Source organism: Mchenga conophoros, linkage group LG14 (genome assembly GCF_057382185.1).
Source record: "Mchenga conophoros isolate Kocher_MC1m ecotype Shallow Benthic linkage group LG14, M_conophoros_male_GT1.1, whole genome shotgun sequence".
NCBI classification, from domain to species: Eukaryota; Metazoa; Chordata; class Actinopteri; order Cichliformes; family Cichlidae; genus Mchenga; species Mchenga conophoros.
Window position 1 is genome coordinate 3,053,310 of NC_140539.1, and position 21,817 is coordinate 3,075,126.

General features: G+C 40.4%; 1 protein-coding gene across 2 annotated transcripts in view; it reads right to left on the minus strand.

Moving 5' to 3' along the window:
- bcas3 (BCAS3 microtubule associated cell migration factor) overlaps positions 1–21,817 on the minus strand; it is a 314,119-nt gene that overhangs the window by 22,299 nt on the left and 270,003 nt on the right. For both annotated transcript variants that reach the window (XM_085244777.1, XM_085244781.1), the window contains one exon: positions 7,356–7,532. In XM_085244777.1, the coding sequence (XP_085100903.1) occupies positions 7,356–7,532 (177 nt within the window). The remainder of the gene's footprint in view (positions 1–7,355; positions 7,533–21,817) is intronic.

A 21,817-nucleotide genomic window follows, 5' to 3' on the forward strand; every position in this document is an offset into this window, starting at 1 on the left:
TCTGAAAACGTGTTCCTTTTAACTGTGACAATATTATTCTATGTTGGAATTATAGTCCCAGAATTATTTTGAATTTGCTGGAGTGTTTGCATTATTTTTCACACAACCTCTAAATATAGTGCTGTCAACACTGGTTTTACTTATAAGCAAACATTTTTGTTTTGCTGTGCTTGTAGGTTTTTTGCTTTTTTTTTTACTTTTTATTTTATTTATTTGAACAACTCACCTGTCCATTACGCATACAGTTTCTTCAGAATAACAGAATATAAAGAGAGTCACAAACTCAAGACAGTGAAATTAGAAAGAAAAAGGAACAAACAAATATATATATGTATAAAAATATAAATACATATAGAATAATAATTAGAAAAATAAGATAAAGTAAAACAAAAGAAAAAAAAGGAACCATGCCTGTGGTGTCAAACATTTCCATCGTTCATTTCACTTCTTTTTTTTTTTTTTTTTTTGTATGCCCATCTTCATTCAGTTCAGTCTTTTTTTTCCTGTGCTTGTAGGTTTACTTTCAAAGACACTATCACGTCTACATAAAGGCATGCATTCCCAAAATAAGATCACAGCAGACTTAGATTTTAGCTGCTAAGTGGCTATCATATGTGATATAAAGCCCTTGGAGGTCACACTGACCTCAGAACAGGTCCTAATTAATAGTAAAAGCATTATATTTTTTTTGAACCACTCCACCGCTAACCACTGCTCCGCCACAGAGCCACGGCACAACGGTTAGTGCTGTTGCCTCATAGGAAGCCGGCTCTTGGTTCAAAGCCTGCCCGGGGCCTTTCTGTGTGGAGTTTGCATCAAATATGAAGCAGATAATACAATAAAGCAGTGTATAAATGTACTCGTAAGTGCTTTGAGTGGTCAGTACAACTAGCAAAATACTGTATAAATAACAGTGCACTGGGGGTTTATTTTTTTCCCTAAGAAGGTGGGTGTCATGGTGAGTGTGAGGTTATGTGTGAACCTGGTTGGCAAAGCCTTGATTGTCCCTGTGTATAGACTTGAATGTTGGTATATTGCACACAGCAATTCTAGTTTAAAACCAATAATTATGCAGCTGTCAGTTCACTGTATCACTACGAAGTCATTTCCCATTTAAAGGAAGCTCCAGTCTGCTGGGGCATGACAATGACAATAATGAGAGAAACTAGCATGCTAACGAGATAACGTGGTGAATATAAAGCTAAACAGGCAATAATCCCCTCTGAAAGAAGTCTGGTTTTATTCAAAACACTACATCTGAATGAGAAGCTCCAACTTTGGATTGTGCAAAAGTATCTGCAACTGCAATAGAGGCGAGACCCATATAAAAGATATCTGAAGAGTAGCAACACTCTTGCATAACGATTTGCAGCTGCCATCTCGAGTCCAGGCTGTCAAAAGTGCCGTTGTTTGAGCGCAGAATTTTTTAAAAAGCTACTTTCATGTCAGTAGCTTCTGGGAAGCTGTATGACTCTTTCCCTGCACAGACCTTCTGTTGGGGAACAGCTCATCATTTAAACTGCAGAGATGACAGCAGCAGTTTTCTCATCGTTACACAGAGGTACACTTTAACCAGGAGACATTTTTCTCAGTGTTTTGAAGACAAGATCCAAATCTGAAAATGTAACAGAAAAATAATGGGCCCATCAACCAATTATTGCCCACAGGGACTAATAACCAAAGCAATTATGCTGCTTTAGAAATGAGTAAGAGTAATGAGTAATGTATTACATTTTTCCAGTCAAGGGCCCAACACCAGTTAGATGCATACAGGAGATTACAGGCTCTTGGCAGTTGCCAGTGGCATTAGAACAAGAAAGCATTATATTTGATAGGTTATTGTAATATACAGTGCACATTCATCAAATGGTCCAAATGGAAAAAGAGCATGCTATTAAAGTGCAATGCTGTCTAGTGTAATATTGATTAGTAAATGGGGTGAGAGAGATAAGCAGCAAGGTGCCATCTCTTTAAGATAGTTACAAGTGCTAAAACAAACATGCTCCCATATGTTCCAGCAAACATACACACAGTTCCTTTGTTAGAGAGGAAACCCTCAATCTTCACCGAGTAAATACATCAACAGACATTTCCTACTTCAAACTTTCTTTATCTTTTAGAGATTTTTTTCAAACACATACAAAGCAGCGCATGAGCCAATGTTTTCTCTGAAGTGATAACATCAGAGGTTCAGTGGAACTCTCCCAAAGCCTACATACAGTGTGTCACCCAGCCAGAGGCCTACAGTCGACGCTCCAACCAGCAAATTGCCAATTATTAAGTCAGGGTGACTGTTTGGATCACTGCCTGCAAGTTCATAAATAATAACATTTTTAGAGGTACAGCAGGCCAGTCACCTGGACAGAGTCACATGGGACACACACACACACGTGCAAAAACATATAGAATGCACACATGTGTACATGCAAATTCAAGTAATTGCAAACATGTGCATACACTACAGAGAAAATTATAGACTGTTTTCCTGCTAATGCATGTATGTGAAGAGTATATAACTATAAAAAAAGTAAAGGCACACACTAACCTATTGTATATACATTTAGTATACACATACGCACACACAAGAGTACATTCGCACATACCGCTTAAAAATGAACATGTGGAAAGGGTAGTTAAAATTCATGCATACACTAACACCCAACCATTTACACAGAAACACACACACACACACATAAGGAAGTGCACTCAGCCTTTTTGTGTTGATAAGGCTCCCCTAAATATTTGTGTTGAGTCGGGCTTTGAAAGAGCCAGCTGGGTTCTGGGCTGTTCAGACACTTTTGCTATTATTATCATTATTATTATCATTATTATTATTATTGTTGTTATTATTGTTACTCCCAGTTTCTTTGAGCTGGGCTCCAACAAACAGGGTTACATTTGACCTGCAGGGTGTGGGTGGTCCCCTGGACCCTTCCCTCATCAATCAAACAGGGTGAACTCAACACACAGTCTGTAGCAAAGTAACATGAAAAACAAATAATGTTCAATGATATTTGGCTATTGGTTACACCACTCTGTGCTATGATGATTATGTGAGTCATAAATACTTAGTGCTCGATCTTGTGCTCATCACTCAGAGAACGTCTTGACATCAGATCAGGTATCAGATAAACAAAGCTGGACATCAAGCATTATATGAATTTTAATTGACAGAAAATGATGCTAAAACTGAATGTACTTTTATGAAGTGACTGTAAACAGGCTGTCATGAAGCCTTGTAAGTATGTAGATGGTGATAAAGTTTGAAAATTGATGTGGTTTGTTGAAGTACAATGTTTCAATTCAATTGAATTGTAAAGAGCATCAGTTCAGGCTGAGTTTCAGAATCAGAGCATTCTTCAGAATAATATACTTTCTTTAAAGCCTGTTAGCAGTTATTGCAAGTGTTTGGTCAAGTAATCATTGCTGCCCCTGGATTGGGAATCAATATAATAAAACTATTAACCTGCATTGATTCAAAATATGTTGCATGTATTGGCAACATTCTGTCGATTTGCCCAAACAGAGCAGAGACAGAGCACTATATGTACACGTGGCTTTTATTTCTACATACAGCATTCTGTATTTGAACTATTTTCTTCTTATCAAAACTGCTAGTACTGAGCCTGAAATACCCATCCACCACAGACACGATGAAAGCAAAAATGTAATCACAGCAGTTCATGTTGTTTTATGTACGTTTTACGGCCCCATATTAAACGAAGTAATAAAACAATGGCCCAGAAGCAAGTCACAGCTCCAAATTTGAAATGCTAACCTTTATTTAGCTCTAGTCAAAGGCTGTTTACCATGACACCTCACTGATTCAACTCATTATGGGACTGTTTTGATCTCCTGCTGTAAACATGGAACTGGGATCTCTTTCCTTGGAAAACTCTGATGCACAGCAAGTGACACAACAGCTACGAGCACTGGACACCAACGATGGAGACGAGATGAAAATACTCCACCACTTAAAAATATTGTGTACCGCATAATAACATGATGTGAGCAAATGAACACAACATGTGCCATTGTTCCTGCTCTCAGCTGAGATACACCAGGTTGTGTTTAGCAGTAGTCCACTGTCCATATGGCTTCAATGGAATTTATGTTGGGCAGGCACCAATAAGACAAATCTAATTAGCAACATTATATCATTGGAGCCAAATCTAATTTCAGTCCCAGTGTGTTTTAGTCGTCAGTGACTCTCTCCCCTCCTCTTCTTCATCTTCTCTTCTCTCTCTCCCTCTGTCCATCCGTCCATCTCTCTGTGTGAGTGTCACCTGCCCTCTGAGCTGGCGACGCTGGGTCTCGGCATTAGCGTGAGAGCCCTATTACACTGACTGGAGGCTTTGTTTTCCCTGTGAATCTGCGAAAGTGTATGTGTGTGTTTGTGTGTGTGTGTTCTCGAGAAGAATGTCAGAGAGATGGTGATTTGTTACATCAGCAAGCATTCCAGCCCTGAGACCCTCTGAGTGTGTGTGTGTGTGTGTGTGTGTGTGTGTGTGTGTGTGTGTGTGTGTGAGGAGACATGCAGAAAGGAAACACCATCGTTTGTGGCCGTACACCAATCCAAATATGCTTCAGTAGATTATCAGGGAGCAAACAGTTTTCAAAGACGGGAACAAAACTGTAATAAATATCAGTGGGAAGCATAAATAATAACACATAATGTGTTGACTGGTTGTGCATACAGGATAGAAAAGTTTGTAAAAATTTCACTCAGCAATTGTGCAGAAACATGTGCCACACGTGCAGGTGAGGTGAGAGTGTGTTTGCACTCATGTTCAAGGTCTATGTTAGCCACTCGGTGTCTAAGCACTGGGGCCACAGGTCCCAAGTAAATGGATTCTCTGTGCAAGATACCATCTGCTGCTGCTCATCTAACCCTCAGACTGACACACATGCACGTGCACCCCCCCACACACACTATAGACACACAATAGACATGGACAGGCACAGGACTCAGATCTTCTAAATCAGGGCTAAGAGCGCTTTTTAACATTTCTTGAAACAATATCACAAAGAATGAAGAAAGGCGGTCTCACTATAGTGAGCTCGTCTCGAATTAATATATGATCATTGAGAAGTTCTGGTGTCAGGCACACATATAGGTGAGTATACCTGCTGTTTGTTTTGTTTTAAATTATACTCGGGAATAATATTCATGCAGCTGATATGGAATCTGACTTCTACAGTCTGTACAGGCAAAATAAAACTAAATTCACCTTCTTGTCTGATTATTGTGAACTTTCCCAACAAAAGAACATTAGACAATATTCATGAGTTACTTTAAACAATGGAAACAATTAAAAGAATTTACATTCTAAAATTACATTTTAGTTACAATTCTGGTTGCTTTTCACATTGGTATATAAATGCCTGTAACGACAGTGTGGGCGTGGCATAGAAAAGGTCATAATGAGCTTTCAGAGTCAGTGACAGGGCAGATTTCAAAGGAACAAATATATCTTTTTCAGTACAAGAGTTTCAATAAAAAGTGCTCATTAAAAAAATGGTGAACTGTTCCTTTAAGCTTTTCATGTATAGCTTGTGTCAATACCGACCACTTGTTCAATAAACAGGTTATCAAACACACTGCACACTAACCAAGTTGGATGGCATCGTCAGAGCCAGGTTCCTTTTTCTTCCCTGGGAAACCACAACTTGTGGCCATCCCGGACTCTCTCCTCCGTATAGTACAAACAAGAACATTTCCCATATGTTACAATGTAGAAGTGCTGCGCTATTAGATTAGCCTACAGAGTCTGAAGCCTCTCCGTCTCTATGAATGGATGGATGGAGGAACCAGCAAGTCCATCGCATTCCCTGTGGATGATGTCTTCATCGTGGCCGAAGGCGCAGGAAAGGGAGAGTGTGTGTATACGTCGCGGGCGTATTTTGATGTAATGTGATCAGTAATGAATTTTGTGTTGCATTAGGGGGAGTGGAGGGGAACAGAGGTGGTCGGGAGAGAATACCAGGGGGAACACGAAGCGACTGACTAGTAGTGTCCACGAGTCTCCGGCATCTAATCTAATGAAGAGACTCAGAGAGGGAGATGGGGGAGAGTGGTGGTAGTGGAGGTGGGGTCAGTAAAAAAGAGTGATGAGAAGAGAGAGAGAGAGAGATGCTACAAATGAGGTTAAGTCTGAACGGAGTGGGAGGACGGGGGTGGACTTGGTTGGATATGGCCAGGGATGTTTGGGAGGGGTGGGGTGGGCTGGGGGTTGATAGTCGATGCTAAATCCATTAGGGCCTTGTGACCATCGCACTCCCTTACCCCAAAACCCTCTGCACCCCCTCCCCCCCACACACATTTAAGTCAAAGGAGCTCTTGTTCACTTAAAGGGGGGGGGGTTGGGTGTGTGTGTGTGGGGTTGGGGGGGGGGTTGAGCACGCTGTCGCTTCCTAAATGAGTTAACCATTTGGACTGTCAGGGCCAACAGCATGTCTGCTGCGCACACACACACACACACACACACACACACAGGAAGCCACAAACTAAAGCTGGTCGTGTGCTGATATGCCCTAACCTCGTACACACATTCAGACGAACAGAACATCCTACAAGCTTTGAGGTAATCAATTTCTGGACCTTGACCTGAGAAGCACTGTATGCTGGAAGTCAGGCTACATAACAAACACTTAGCTGCACTGAAAACATCTCTAATGAGGTAAATACCTATGAGCAAAACAAAAGAAAGGAAAACACCCAGATGATCATTTTTGGTGCATGCAAATATGGATTTCTACAAAATCACGTAAAATTGCAATGCTCAGAATCATAAAGAATCTCAGTAACTCACAACGATGTGTTTCAGTGATAAGAAATATGTCAATTTCTGCCTGCTCATCACAGTGTGTTTACTAGATTTTGACTGTTTTAAACTCAGACTGCTGATTTTTAGAAAAATTCTAAGAAAGTCTATTTTACATTCTGCTAACAAGATACAAAATAATACTAAAAAACCTACAGAAACAGGAAAATGACTATTTGAGATGGGATCTTAGTGTTTTAGGACACACTTAAAACACTGAACTTTTCTTAGTGTTAGTCAGACATGATGAGGATAACTGCTTCCAGCTATTCAAGCATCACTTCCTCAGCTGTTCTGACTGGTAGGCACACTAAATGTCATAATCCTGCTTTTATTCTGATTTTTACCTTTTTATTTTCAAACAATATAAATAATTCCCGTTTATGTTAAATGGACCGCAGTAACACATTGTTCTTGTGGCAACATTTAACCTAAGGTGACAATTAAACAGAAAACAGAAAACGAATTAATGCTGATACACGATCCTGTGTGTGCAGCTGTGTTTTCGTGTGTTGTTCATCCTTCGCTTACCTGTGGCAGAGCCTACGATATCCCTAGAGGGGGACTCGGACATGGCGTCAGCCAGTCTCTCTCGCAGGCCTTCGTCGCTCGCATCTGCTGAGCCAACATTGTGCCGTGGCACGCCAAAGCTCTCTGGCCAGCTCCCGCATACCTCCAGCAGGGTTACGCCACGTCCATCAAATGGCCCTGCAAACAAACGCGCAGACAAACGCGGAGTTAAGATTCGCTTGATTACCAAATAGATTAGAAGATAGAACAATAACAGCTGTGCCAGTTGTGTAATGTAATTTGGAGATGTCCTGAGCTGATAAGCACAATGGGGATCCGGCCCCATCGTGACATTTTAAAGCTGTATTTATTTCTGTAATGTAATAAGATGTCATAAAAAGAAACATTTAATCAGACTTGCATCAGCAGATGCACAATATTTGGGATTAGGGAAACATACAAGCCAATTTAAAGCACAATCTACCTTTGTTCTTTCAGTATAATTATGTACGAATGCTTCGTTGTGTCAAATCTGTGTATTATATTATCTTTTCTCCTTTAATATATACATTTTAAAAACAAAATCTAATCGTGAAAATACTGCAGCTCTACTGCAAATGAAAATATTAAAACATGTTGCCATTTTCAGATATATCACTCACATATCCGTCCTACAGCCAACGTAAATGAATCTGTGTTAACCCTGTAGATCAGCTGCTTTTGAGTCACACACACAGAAACTTGTAAGTACAACACAATCTTCATGCCTGTCAAACCAAATCCACACAGGCCGGTGCTGCATCTTAATCTTTCTCCTTTCTGTCTGTTGTATTTTCTGCAATCAGAGAGATCTTGCAGTTTGGAGCCAGAGAGTCTGCAACTTCCTCTGTGTGTGTGTGTGTGTGTGTGTGTGTGTGTGTGTGTGTGTGTGACAACGCAGGCAGCCAAGCAAGCAGGCATGCAGGCAGTCAAACAACTGTTTTATTCTATTAGTGTGTTCATTTGACTGGGTCATTATGCCTGCAAGCAGAGGTGATAAGGGAAGATTTAGCAGTGGTGTTGGTAAGGTGCTCCGGCGACTCATCACGCTAACGAACAAAACAAACACATGACCTCCTGGCTTCAAAGTCAGCTTATCATCATCATCAGTGCTGCATATCCGCATCTCTCTCGTTCTTGATGCCCAGAAATATGTTACAGACAGGAGTGCGAAAAAATCACTGAGTCTAACTAGCTTCATATTATCATTGTGACTGTTTGCTGGTTCAAAATCGTGTGCGAGTGGTGAAATGAACATTCGAGTAGTGAAACATTCAGGGATTAAACAAAAAGTGCATCTAGAGGATGAACTTGGATACTCAGCATAAAGACCAGAAACGCAGCAACTTCAAGGGCTGAAAAATCAAGTTCACGTAAAAGTGTCACTGCAGTTCCTCTAATGGCCACTTGGGGCTCCCTCCAAAAGTGAGGCAATCTCAGAGATTTACAGAATCAAAAAGCATGTTCGCACCTCAGAACAGAAAATGTTCTCTATGGAAAAATCCTGTATTTGGTTTTTTTTTAAAAAGCTGAACTAAGGATTTTGTAAAGCCACAATGAGGTGGGAAAATAATTTAAGACTACCCTACAAAGAGCACTACAGAAATGAGTAGAGATGGCTATAAATGACAACATGAACTCCAGCTGTACTGCCCCTCAAACAGGATTTAAAAGACATGAAGATCTATTCAGTTTTGCAGTTTTTCAACTGTCCTTTCGAGCTACAGAGGACCAAAATTACCTAAAAAAACTGAACGAGACTGATATTTATTTTAACAGGTAGAAAGTGAACTTTGAGCTTTGAATCAGTCACATACATAAGAAATGTGTTGGTAGTGGCAGGTTAGATTTTGGTCTGAGCTTAGTATCTGTTAAGGCCATTTGGAGACTCCAACAAATCGCTTTGTCAAGCTTCATCACAGCTTCATCACAGCTTCTACAAACTTTAGTGCAAAACAGTTCATCCACCCAACGTCTGTCCAAATGTTGAACTGGTAACACACACACACACCATATGATCAGTGCTTACACAGATCCTGCCATTTTACACAATCCCTGATTCCAGCAACTGTTACAGTATAAATAAATATTGGTATCTCATTTTTTAAAGGAGTTATTGCACATCTTTTTGTTTTTGACAAAAAAACATCTAAAATGTTACGGAGTTAAAAAAAATTCAAAACACCCCACACAAGAAACACAGGGAACTAGTTCAGCACTAGATAATTACATTCGCCTCAGAGGATTAATAAAATAAGTTCAGTAAATTAAGTGAAACTTTAATGAGCTCCTTGGAGAAATCTGCGTGAAATTTAGAGAACTCATGACACTAAAGGCTTCATGACTTGAAATACCCCTGACCTTTGTCTGTTCAAAGTTAACACAAAGAAATCCTTTGGGTTAATAAATTTGCTGAACAAATCTAAAAAGATGAATGCTGCTTCACACTTCTTCTACACACTCTGATTTAGACAAGTGGACACATACAGGGAGGTTCCTTAGTGGTCTTGTGGGTATCAGGAAAACCCCAATGAGACACAGACAGGATGGGATCAAAGGAAAAAGTGAAGACCAGGACAGAAGAGATCTTTGTTTTCTTGGAAAGATTAACATCCAATCCGTGTGTCCAGGCTTCAAGTACAGAAGAAACAGATGGATATAGATAGATCACTGGTAAATATAAAAACGAGGACCGATATGTTAACACAAGCAGCTTCTGGAGAGGGTAAATAAATTCAATCAATTGTTTGTTTACCTGCTAATGCCACACTTTGTTACACTCAATTGAAAGAAGTGCATCCAAAGATTAAAATTCATATCACGTTATCATCATTGACCCCATAAAGCCACCAGACTTGTGTGAACATCTTAGGAAAAAATGATCTAATGAAAGCGTAACCGTTTGGCAATCCCATGGTCAGCTGGTGATTTTAGTGAGTTGTATCTTTATAAGCAATGAGGCACACTTTGCTCTGCAACACTAAGCTCTTTACAACTACAAAATTCAATTCAGCCTTTACAAAGACACACTCACAACCCAGTTATCCAGCATCAAATCCAGCAATGTGCAAAGCATAATAACATCTCACCTCTATTGCAAAACACAGGCTTTTACAAAGGTTTGAAAGTAAGGCTCGGGGGAGCTTCAGGAGAATCTGTGCAAAACGATCCATCGGTGCAACACGCATAAACACACAAGCCGCTGCTGAAGTGAAGTTATCAGGAAGCTAAGCCGCCGTGTGTGTGTGTCTGATTGTATGCTTTTGCTCAGTGTTATCAGAGCAGGGAGAACGGAGGCTCGTGTAACCTCTCGCCTCAGCATTAGCACCTGTCACTGGCCTACAGCGGAGCTGAGATCTGCCAGGCCTCAGGATGCACATGCACACTCAACCACACATGCACACAGACGCACACAACAAACATGCAGTGTACTTTAGGGTTCTTGCAAATTTGTCACACTTAAATGTTTTCAGATTACCAAAATATGTTGTATTTTATTTTTTATATGAAGTGTGACAAACACGCAAAAAACTAAGAAATCAGGAAGGGAGCAATACAGGAGTACATAGCCGTCTGCTTCCTGATAGCAAGTGAGCCAGGCAGATCAAAGGTTTTGACTGGTGTGGCTTTTCTGGATGATAAGAGCATGGCAGAAGGTTAGGAGGAGCTTTAGGTTTATCAGGGCAGGCTTTGACCAATATCGGTATTTGAAGGCCAATAGCTTTAGGCTGAAACGACCAATGATAGATGGCAGAGAAGCTCAGAAGGTATAAATCTCTTCAACAGTATCAGCAGACCTGTTTTTCTTTTTTGGGAGAAAACTATTTGCGTCTGCTTCTTACGAATGATAAAGTTCCCTCATCCTCTCTTTGTGTAAAAATGTAACATTCAATTATAGCTAATATGAGGCTTTACTGCTAAGACAAATTTGTCCCGTCATAATATACAGTTATTTCAGTGCAACATTTCCTGTTTCCCTGTCAACTAAAAAGTAGACTGTATTTTCTGCTAAAAAGACTGTAACTCTGAAAATGACCCCTTTCCCTTCACTAAATGCACGTGTTAAAGCCTCACGTGAGCCTAAGAATGCATTGTTTCCACAAAACGGACTGTGGATTTTGTCCATCATCACACTGACCACATCACTGTACTCAAAAACTTTTTAAATGCACACATGGGAATGCAACTGGTCATTTTTTTGAAAGAAAATCTTAAACCATTTATATTATAGTTATTCTCTCCTTTAGTTTTCGGCTTCGGCTGTCCACATTAGGTGATCTGAACTCACGTTGGGAATAAGTTATGATTAAATCATTCCATAAAGTGTGTGTTTATCACTACTGCTCTAGATCACTAAGGTCACTGACACTAAAGAAAACAAGCAATGGCTCAACATTAGCTCACGTTACCTAACTAGCTCTCATGTTTCTCGTTGACAATGAAGAATTTCTTAACTTTCACCCCTAAATGATACTTATTGACTAATTTGTGCTAAAAAAGCAAAACTGTCTATACTTTCGCGCACTTTCATCCTGATCTGTGCAAACACTGGCAGAGTTCTAACTTTGTTGTTTTAATGAAGTAATACTGTGCATACCGTCTTTATTTTAAATGCAAATTTAATTAATACAACTTTATCTTTTCACTGTGTTTTTATAAGCAGCACAAGCATCAGCATGTTTTTATTGACCTCTGACCTCCATTTTTTAATTTCTGCCTGTAAATCTTTGGAAATGAAAAGATGATTCAGTGGCTGGAGGAAGATTGTTGTTGTTCACTCATGATGTTAAACCCAGCAGGATTAAAAGCCACTCTCCACCCAGCTGTTAGCCCTCACATACTGGCCCTACTTATCCCTCCAGTCAGTGCTACTTTACTTAAAGATTTAATCATGCTGCAACAGCATGCGTGCACGTCACAGTCACCTCTCAAAGAGATACGCCAGAATGAGTGCTTTAAAATATTACTGTAGACCGTCAAACTGAGGATGTTTACTGAGATTAGATGCAGCAAAACAAAAACAAATTCATTTTAAGCTTTTAATGTCCACCAAGTCTCCAGTTATCAGTTTAGGGTAGGGGAAGGTTCACATCTACCCCTTTATGTGGATTTTTTTTTTTTTACCTATCTAAATCAGGGGTGTCAAACTTGCGGCCCAGGGGCCACTTGCAGCCCGCGTCACCCCTACTTGCGGCCCATACATTGACGTGAAGAAATATAATGCAGTTTGTCCCTTGAAGTGACTTTTTTTGTTTGTTGTCCAGAGTTATGTTAAAATAAGTTCTTTAAAAAGCCAAAAATGATTGAATATGGAGACGATATGAGCAGAGAGCACAAACATGCTGAAGGATCGGCTGTGTTAGTTCACTGACAGAGTCACAAATAAACAATAATGTCTGCAGTTTGATTTGGTTAAATATGAACAAAATGATAACAGACGCGCCGCCACGTGTGAGGACAGAAGGAGAGGACCAGTGTGTTTATTTGGTCGTTCGATGAAAGGCTTCAGTTAGTGTAAATCTGCGTTCGCAGTTTTGTCTTCTTATACAATAGTTCAAATCTAAAACAAACAAACAAAACACGGCATTTTGGTAAATATTTGTGGGTGTTTTTTTGTTTGTTTTGTACTACTTGAAAACTAAAGTGGGCCTCCGGTGAGATGGCCACAGCAATGGCCCACAGCTCATTTAAGTTTGAGACTCCTGATCTAAATGGAAATCACATAACAAAACTAATCCTGTTTTTAGTTTCACTAAAGTAAAAAAGGGAAAGAAAAATAAAACAAAATAAATAAACTGTCTGTTGTTTTCAGATTAAATTGTGCAGGTATGGAAAAAAGGCTCAGAGTAAAAGAATTGCTATGGCTGGATGACAATAACCAATCAGAGCAGAGCAGCCCTATAGCCGGTCATATCTATTACCAATGTTTTTACTACTGCGGGTGCTATGTAAAGAAATGAGAATAGTAATCTATATCTTAACCTAATTGTCTTGTTGTAAATGATTCTTATTTGCAAGCCATCGCACTTTGCAGTAAATCTAATCTGGTGGCTTTTCCACCCTTTGTGTCAGGCACCAAAAACATCTTTAACTGTGAACCCAGTTTACAAATGAACTCGCCCTTTAAAGGAGAAACAATACTGAAAACGTGTCCTCATTTAAAGGTTATGAAGCTTAAGTGAGTCTCACATGGTTGAACTCCAGTCACACGTACACGCACAGACATGCAAACACACACACAAATGTATAATGTCCTGAGTGCTCATGCCACTGTTTCTGGGTTACCTGTGCAGTAAAGGGCCTAATGCCTAGTTAGCGCTAATTCAATTAGGCTTTACTGCAAGGGGGCTGGTTGAACTAATTCCTTTATTATGGTGCTGTATAATATGTAACAGTGTGAGTGTGTGTGTGAGATTCAGTGGTGGTACTGAGAATTCAGACACTGGGAAAACACACACAGTCTGTTACCTACAAACAGATCATAAATCAGCTCTGCTGGGATGTACGTTCAGTTATATATTTATGAGGCACATGTCTAGAATCTAATGTTATTCAATACCACGGCTATGCAGCAAATCCTGTTTTTGTCTTAGGACAGCCAGTATCTGGTGAGACTGGGTCAGAAGTGTCACTTCAAACGATGGTCATTTACAACAGCAGGTATGATTTTGGAGCACATTTCATTGGGAGGTTTTATCTTCACTTTCTCTTAATTGCTGCACAAACTGGTGACAAAAAAGGAACGAATCAAACAAAATTTGATTAATTTTACTCAAATCTCATTTTCTACTGACTCCATAGTACAATTTTGGAAATAGCCTGGATTTGATACTGAAAAGACATTTCATGCACACAAACTGACTGAAACACAGCTTGAATGCAAAGGTTTAACAAAGGTGCCCCATGCCTTGGATTAACTGGTAAAGCCATTCATCCAGTCACCTATTTTAGCTGTCAAAAGTAACTGGACAAACTAGCCCATTATCAGAAAACATTTAACAAGTTTGATACAGACTGTTTTCTTTATATGATCAACATTATGTTTTTATTGCTGAGCTGAGTTGTAATTGGATTTTTTGAAACAGGGCTGCTGCAAATTAAAACATTAATTTATACCCAAATACAGCATCATTTACATTCTATGGCTTTAACTTGGCCAAAACCCACTTTTAATAAACTATCACCCATACATTCTGGGATGACTATGCTGTGAACACATACTGACATCCCTTTGGGCTGTGTGTCTGTGCGCCTACCAGAGAAAGACTGAGAGAGGGTCACTGATATCCTCGGGGAGACACAAAGTGCTAGCTAGCTGGCAGAGTAGGTTTGTGGTGCAGGGTTAGTGTTAATGGAGATGTAAGCTCACAGGATTAGCACCCACCCATAGGTAGGTAATATGGGAGTGCGTGCGTGTGTTCTTGACAGGCAGGGTCTTTCTTTCATTACATTAAGGCCAGTGCTTCTAAATCATTTACTCCCTTTGCAGTCTCAGTGGTGTCAGCTAAGTGTTAGTAATCTCCATCAATACCACGGTCTGCCTTAAGGCACTTTACTCACTGCTACACACACACACACACACACACACACACGTATATACGAAAACATACAGTATTCAGACGTGAGGATGCATTAACCTGTGTGTAGTTAATTGAGTCCACTGAATACCCAACACACACACACACTATCTCGTTCTCTCTCGCACACACACATGCACACACACACTCTCTCTCGTACACACACATGCACACACACATGCACACACTACCACCCACTAAGTTAATTTGAGGTGTTCCAAATTAGACGCCACTTCTTTGCTCAGTATGAGGTTTTAAGTAATCTATGGTGTCCTTCTTGGCATCATCTCCTCCCATGTTCACATGCGACCAAACAGAGGTTTCCTTGAAGCCCAAGTCTGACCTACAACTGATCAAAAGTTGTAATAATAACGTTTGTTGCAGATTTCTGTCAAATGTCAGCCTGAGACCCAAACGACTGAAATGTTTGTACAGCATGCAGTGCCATATTTATTGTAGGGTACTTTTAAACCCAAAACCAGATTATGAGGATAGTTACAGTTACAGTTCAAGAGATCACAGATACTGTTTAGACAGCCAATCAGAATTATAGTTAGAAACTTCCAAAAATATGCCTTTGCATTGGTGAAACAAAGTCTGATTTTGAGAACATGTGGCACAAGACAATGACAAGTACGAAACAAATCTTTTCAGGGTTCAAATATGAGGCCACAAACAGGAAGCAGCGGCAAACAGTCAGATGTTTATGTGCGACTCGCACAAACAGAAACACGAACGCTCAAGTGGGACATGAAATAGATTTATGTGGCAGATAAAATTTGGAGTATATTTCTGACTCACGCCTACTGCAGATTTAAAGAGCCAAGGAAGAGGAAAATAATTGTGCTGATAGAGAACAGCTGACTGTGATTAGGGGACTTACTGTACTGACATGCTTGTTTGGCACATATAGAGTAAAAATAGCACTGCTTTCTTTTTTGCCAACCTGTTGGAAAGAGCTTTGTGTCCAAATCGGGCAGGCAGTCGGTCATGCTGCATGGCTTGTGCCTAGGTCTTTTAAAGGTTCTGCTGCGCTGATGATTGTTGCAGGAAAAGATGGCGTGGAGGTGAAACGAGTAGTAAAATTAAGGTTGCCTGAGTAAAATGTCTTGATGCAGCCTCAATCGTCCATCCTCGGAAGATTTGAGCAAGAATTCTGAATTGTATCGCTGCTGCTGTGACACGTCTTTCCGAGTGTTGTTTCCTTCCTGTGATTATTCAACCGCCATGCTGCCGAGTTCCAATTCTAAGATGTCAGTGTCGTCCTAACTGTGTCACAATCAATCATGCTTTTCCTTGGCATATATTGTTATTCATTTTATGTCCTTGAAGAGGTGCAAAATTTAATAAGAAAATGTAAAACACAACATTTCACTTCATGGAAAGGGTACGGGTAAACTTCTGCTTCTACATGAAACAGTACACACAGTGTAGTGAAAAAGTATTTGTCCTGATTTTTTTTTAATATTTACCACACTTCTATGTTTCATATCATTAAGAAAATGTTAATATTAGACAAAGTTCTCATCTTTTAGGAACCCTTTGAATTTTCTTTCTAGCCCAAAATGAGGATTATGATAATGTGAAGCGCACCTGTGCATGTTCAGACAGAAGTGCCTTGTGAGTGCCGTGCCTTGCCTATGATACACCAAATCGGTTTAAAGCCAGGTCTGTCTTGGAAATGAGATTTTTAATCTCAATGAGATTTTTTACCTGGATAAATAAAGGACTAATAAAAAAGCGCAACTTCTCTTCCTTCTGAAACCATCTGAATTTTGTCTCTAGCACAAATAGTAATGGAGTTAGGGTAAATTACAAAATGCTTGTAAAATCGACGGGTCAACAGGTCCTTGGTAAATACAGGGTTAAGGTGATGCCACAGCATCTCAGACTTCAGTCCAGAGTTTTGATCAGTTCACTCTGAAACCTTCATTTTGTTTTTTGTTTTGTTTTGTTTCCAATACATTAGTTTAATTAAAATGTTCATTTTCTTATTCTTGAAAGAAGAAAGCAGTAGCTTAATTTGGCAGCAACATAGCGAATATAAATCAGCCTAAAGGAAGTATTATTTGTTGGCTGCCCACGTCCTGAGCCTGTACCACAAATTTCTTTCTGTTTAAAGGGAGTTTTTCTGGGGTTTTCTTTCTAATAGTGTAAAGTACCTGAATTTAATTCAATTAAGGATTAAAAGTGTGCACCGTTATGTTCTCTCAAAAATCAGCAAAATTAAGTTGGCGATTAACATGCCAAACTTAACTAATGCTGAGTTATAAGTAAAACAAATGGTGATTATTGTAAAATATTTAATTCTGATGAAAAAATGAGAGCTCTATGCTGTGGAACTATTGGCATGCCATGCTTAATTTGTCTATTAAAATAAAAAGTCTGCAATCAAATCTGGCAAAAGACCATTATGATTTCAATAAAGACACTTTAACACAGGGGTGGGCAACTCCAGGCCTCGAAGGCCGGTGTCCCTGCAGGTTTTAGATGTGTCCTTGAACTAACACAGCTGATTTAAATGGCTAAATTAGCTCCTGCAGTTCTCCAGAGGCCTGGTAACGAACTAATCATGTGATTCAGGTGTGTTGACCCAAGGTGAGATCTAAAACCTGCAGGACACCGGCCCTCGGGGCCTGGAATTGCCCACCCCTGCTTTAACAGCTAATTAATTCAAGGTTCAAGGTTCAAGGCTCTTTATTTGTCACATGCATAGTTATACAAGTATAACACACAGTGAAATGTAGCCTGACACGCTCCTCGACATGTGCAAAAATTGGGGGGGGGGGGTGTAGAGGAAGAACATTATATATATATATATATATATATATATAGTATATACACTGGGTGAATGTGCAGCAGTAGCAGCAAGCAGGTGAATTCTGTACATTAATATGAATAGACATCTGACTATTTTACAGGATAGACAATATAAACATATTTAAAATTAAAGGAATTGAAATGTACATTGTGCCTTGGTTTAGTGTCTGGAAGAGTCCTGTCTCAGTCAATTATAGATGATGTGAGAGGGCGGGTGTGTGTGTTTAGGGCACGGATGGCTTGGGGATAGAAGCTCCTCTTGAGTCTCTCTGTCCTTGCCCGGAAGATGCGGAACCTTCTACCAGATTGCAGAAGTTGGAACAGTTTGTTGCCAGGATGGGACGGGTCCTTCAGTATCTGCGCTGCTCTAGTCCGGCATCTCCTGGTGTAGGTGTCCTGAAGCGGGGGGAGAGCAATCCTGCAGCAGCGTTCTGCTGTACGGATCACTCTCTGGAGAGCTTTTTGGTCCTTCACACAGCTGTTCCCAAACCACGATGTCATGTTCTGTGTGAGGATGCTCTCCACAGCGCCTGTATAGAAAATCCTGAGGATCTTTGGAGAGACCCTGAACTTCCTCAGTTGTCGTAGGTGGTACAGGCGCTGCCTAGCCTTTTTGGTCTGGACCTGAATGTGGGCAGCCCATGTCAGGTCTGAGGAGATGTGGACACCAAGATACTTGAAGGACTGCACCCTCTCCACTGGAGCTCCATTGATGATAATGGGCTTGTAGTCTCTGTGCTGACCCCTTCTGAAGTCCACCACCAGCTCCTTGGTCTTGCTGACGTTCAGCTGGAGGTGGTTGTCCTGGCACCACGATGCCAGATTCTTCACTTCATCCATGTAGGCCACCTCATCGTTGTTGGAGATGGCACCCAACACCACTGTGTCGTCAGCAAACTTCACAATGGTGTTGGAGCCGTGGGTGGCCACACAGTCTGAAGTGTAGAGGGAGTAGAGCAGTGGCGAGAGGACACATCCCTGAGGTGCTCCTGTGTTGATGGTGATGCTGTTGGAGAAGCACCTGCCCACCCTCACCACCTGAGTTCTGCCAGTGAGGAAGTCCAAGACCCATGCACACAGACGGCTGTTAAGTCCCAGATCCCTCAGCTTTGTGAACAGTCTGCAGGGCACTATTGTGTTAAATGCTGAACTGTAATCAACAAACAGCATTCGCACATAGTTACCCTGTTTCTTGTCCACATGGCTGAGAGTGGTGTGTAGGACATGGGCGATGGCATCCTCTGTGGATCTGTTGGATCTGTAGGCGAACTGCAGCGGATCTGTGGTGTCTGGGATGGAGGAGGAGATGATGTTCTTCAGCAGCCTCTCAAACACCTTCATTACTACTGAGGTCAGTGCAACTGGCCAGTAATCGTTCAGGGATGAGGGTTTGCTGTTCTTGGGCACAGGGATGATGGTGGATCTTTTGAAGCATGTGGGGACCACAGACTTCGCCAGGGACTCGTTGAAGATGTAAGTGAACACACCTGATTGCTACTCTGGTTGGTTGTATAGTGCCCATATTGTGTGCTGAAACTTTACTTCATTGTCTTTAGTCTAAATGACATTTTACTTGTCTAATTCACTAATTAACTAATGATCTGCATGATAGCACATCATTAAAATCTGAGCAGATATTAGGTCGATTGAAATGACGCTCTATCGTACTGACATCATTTTTGTGATTTAAAACAAAAAAGAAACATTATTAGAAATGTTTTATCAGTTCTTGAAACTACACTGCAGATAAACAAACAACCAAAGTCATCATTTTGCCTCACTCAGCGTCATCGCAGAGCCAGTACAAAGCATCTTTCATCTGGTCAGAGACGTGGCGCCCACACAACTAAAATTCCCTTCTGGGCGCTAGACATTGTTTTCCATCAAACCAAAACAAAGATTGGGGAGTGTACACTTCACAGTGCTAGCATGGCCAGCTAATTGATTTCAGGCTGGATCGTGTTGCTGTGTAATGGAGCAGGCTAACGTGATGATGAAGCTGGGATGGTCATGGTGATGACTTTCACAGGGGCTCCAGCCTCATTTGTTTGTTTGACAGGCTGCAGGGTTGTGTGTGTGCGGGTGTGTTTCTCCATTTGGCATAAAGAATATGGATTAAGCTGTAGAGGTGACAGATGATATGTTTACAGGAGAATGTTTGCTTTCTGCACGATATTCAATTACAGGGTTTGTGTGTGTCACCGCCTGTGTGTGTAAGTGTATGTGACTATAAGTGTGTGTGCATGCCCAGTCATTTGTGTGTTACAGACTGTGTGTGAAAGGGTCACAGGCCTTTATCAATCACACAGAATTTGTTCACTTCCTTCCTCGCCGTCATTCTTTCGCCTTGATTCTAATATTTTTTCTGGGAAGTAGTCCAATCCAAATATAAACTAGTGTTATCCACTGTTTACTGGAGATGCAATGCAGCACAAATAAATACCCTTAGTGTTATTTACAAAACTGACTTACTCATACACAATCCACCCCCTCCTCCAACCTCCATAACTGGGTAGAAATACAGCATAGTGTTCTATGATGCCACAATAGGTCCCCATAAGAAATGAAAAAGAGGCAGTGGTCATTTATTCAAAAGCCCGAAATGAAAAACTGTGGCATTTAGTAGGCACTCAGACAGAAAACAGCTCTGTATTAAAACAACACAAAGGGCTGGATTGGTGCAAGCAAACTGTTTAGGGCTGCAGTAAGAAAAAAAAGTGAAATAGGATCCAGGAAAGCCAATTTGAGTAGAAGATATATAAGTCTGAAAGGCCTATCAGATAGCAGCACATTGTTTAGATCACTATTAGACACAATGTTACACTTTTGGAATGTTGTTACAGTGACAGTAACTGTAACCTTTGGTAGGTTGATTACACAGCAAACAGCAGAAATATTGTGTTCCTGTTAAAGTCAAAGTAAGCTACCACGAATGTGGACTTTTCACTGGATGATCCAGTACGTGGCCGTATGATGTGCCACTGTGACCAGGCTCTAATTTTTTTCAATTGATGTTTCACTTTGTAGCAAATGTTATACCCTAATATGAGCTAATCGTCTAGCTTGTACTTGCATGTTGTTATTACTTAAGTAATCCATATTAGATGAAAAGCTTTGTTAATGGCAGTGCATTTAACTCACTTCTTTTGGAAGTATCCCACACGCGTCGTTTAGCTTCATACATTCACATACATTTATGCGTAGTTTTCTAGGGATTCAACTTTTGTGCTTGAGGAAGATTCAAGTTAGTGTGCACATTTCCTTTAACATAGACTGTGTATTATAGTGTCTGTAATAAAGTGTTGTGATCAGTGGTACTGAAGTCTAGATGAATCAGCACAAAGAGGAGTCCACTGTCTGAGGCCATAAAAAGATGATTAGTAACATTCACTAGCGCAGCGATGAGCTCCTAATCCTGACTGAAACTCTTCAGGTAAACCATTCCTCTGCAAATGGTCCTAAAGCTTATAGAAAACATCTATTTAAAGAATCCTGAAATAAAAGAAATCTATAATCTATAATTGATTAAGACCACACGGCAGAGTTGAATATGTCAAGATTTTTGTTGGGAGTGACCAGGATGGACCGGAACAGAAATGAATAACACAGCTCAGGCAACAGGTACAGGTCGAGTTATGTGGTTTGAAGACAAGGTTATAGAGGGAAGGCTTAGATGGTTTCCACAGGTGTAGATGAAGACTAGTGGATATAGTTGAAAAAGGAACGTTAAAGCCAAAGGTGCCAGGTAGGAGGAAAAAGAGGAAGACCACTGATTACGTTTATGGATCAGAGAGGACATGGACAGGGTGAATGTGACAAAAGAGGACACTAGTGATCCACTACGGGAACCCCAGAAGAGAATAAATAAAGAAGAAAAATGAGCATGTTTTTCAATAAATGGAAAAAACAACTTTTCACATTTCTGTTTGAACCAAATGTCATAGTTGTTGAGACCCCTGACAGAGCTCTCTTTTCAAGACGTTTTTCTCGGGTAGGAATGTAATCCTATATTCATTGTTGGGGATATGTGTGCTCCTAAATTTGGAT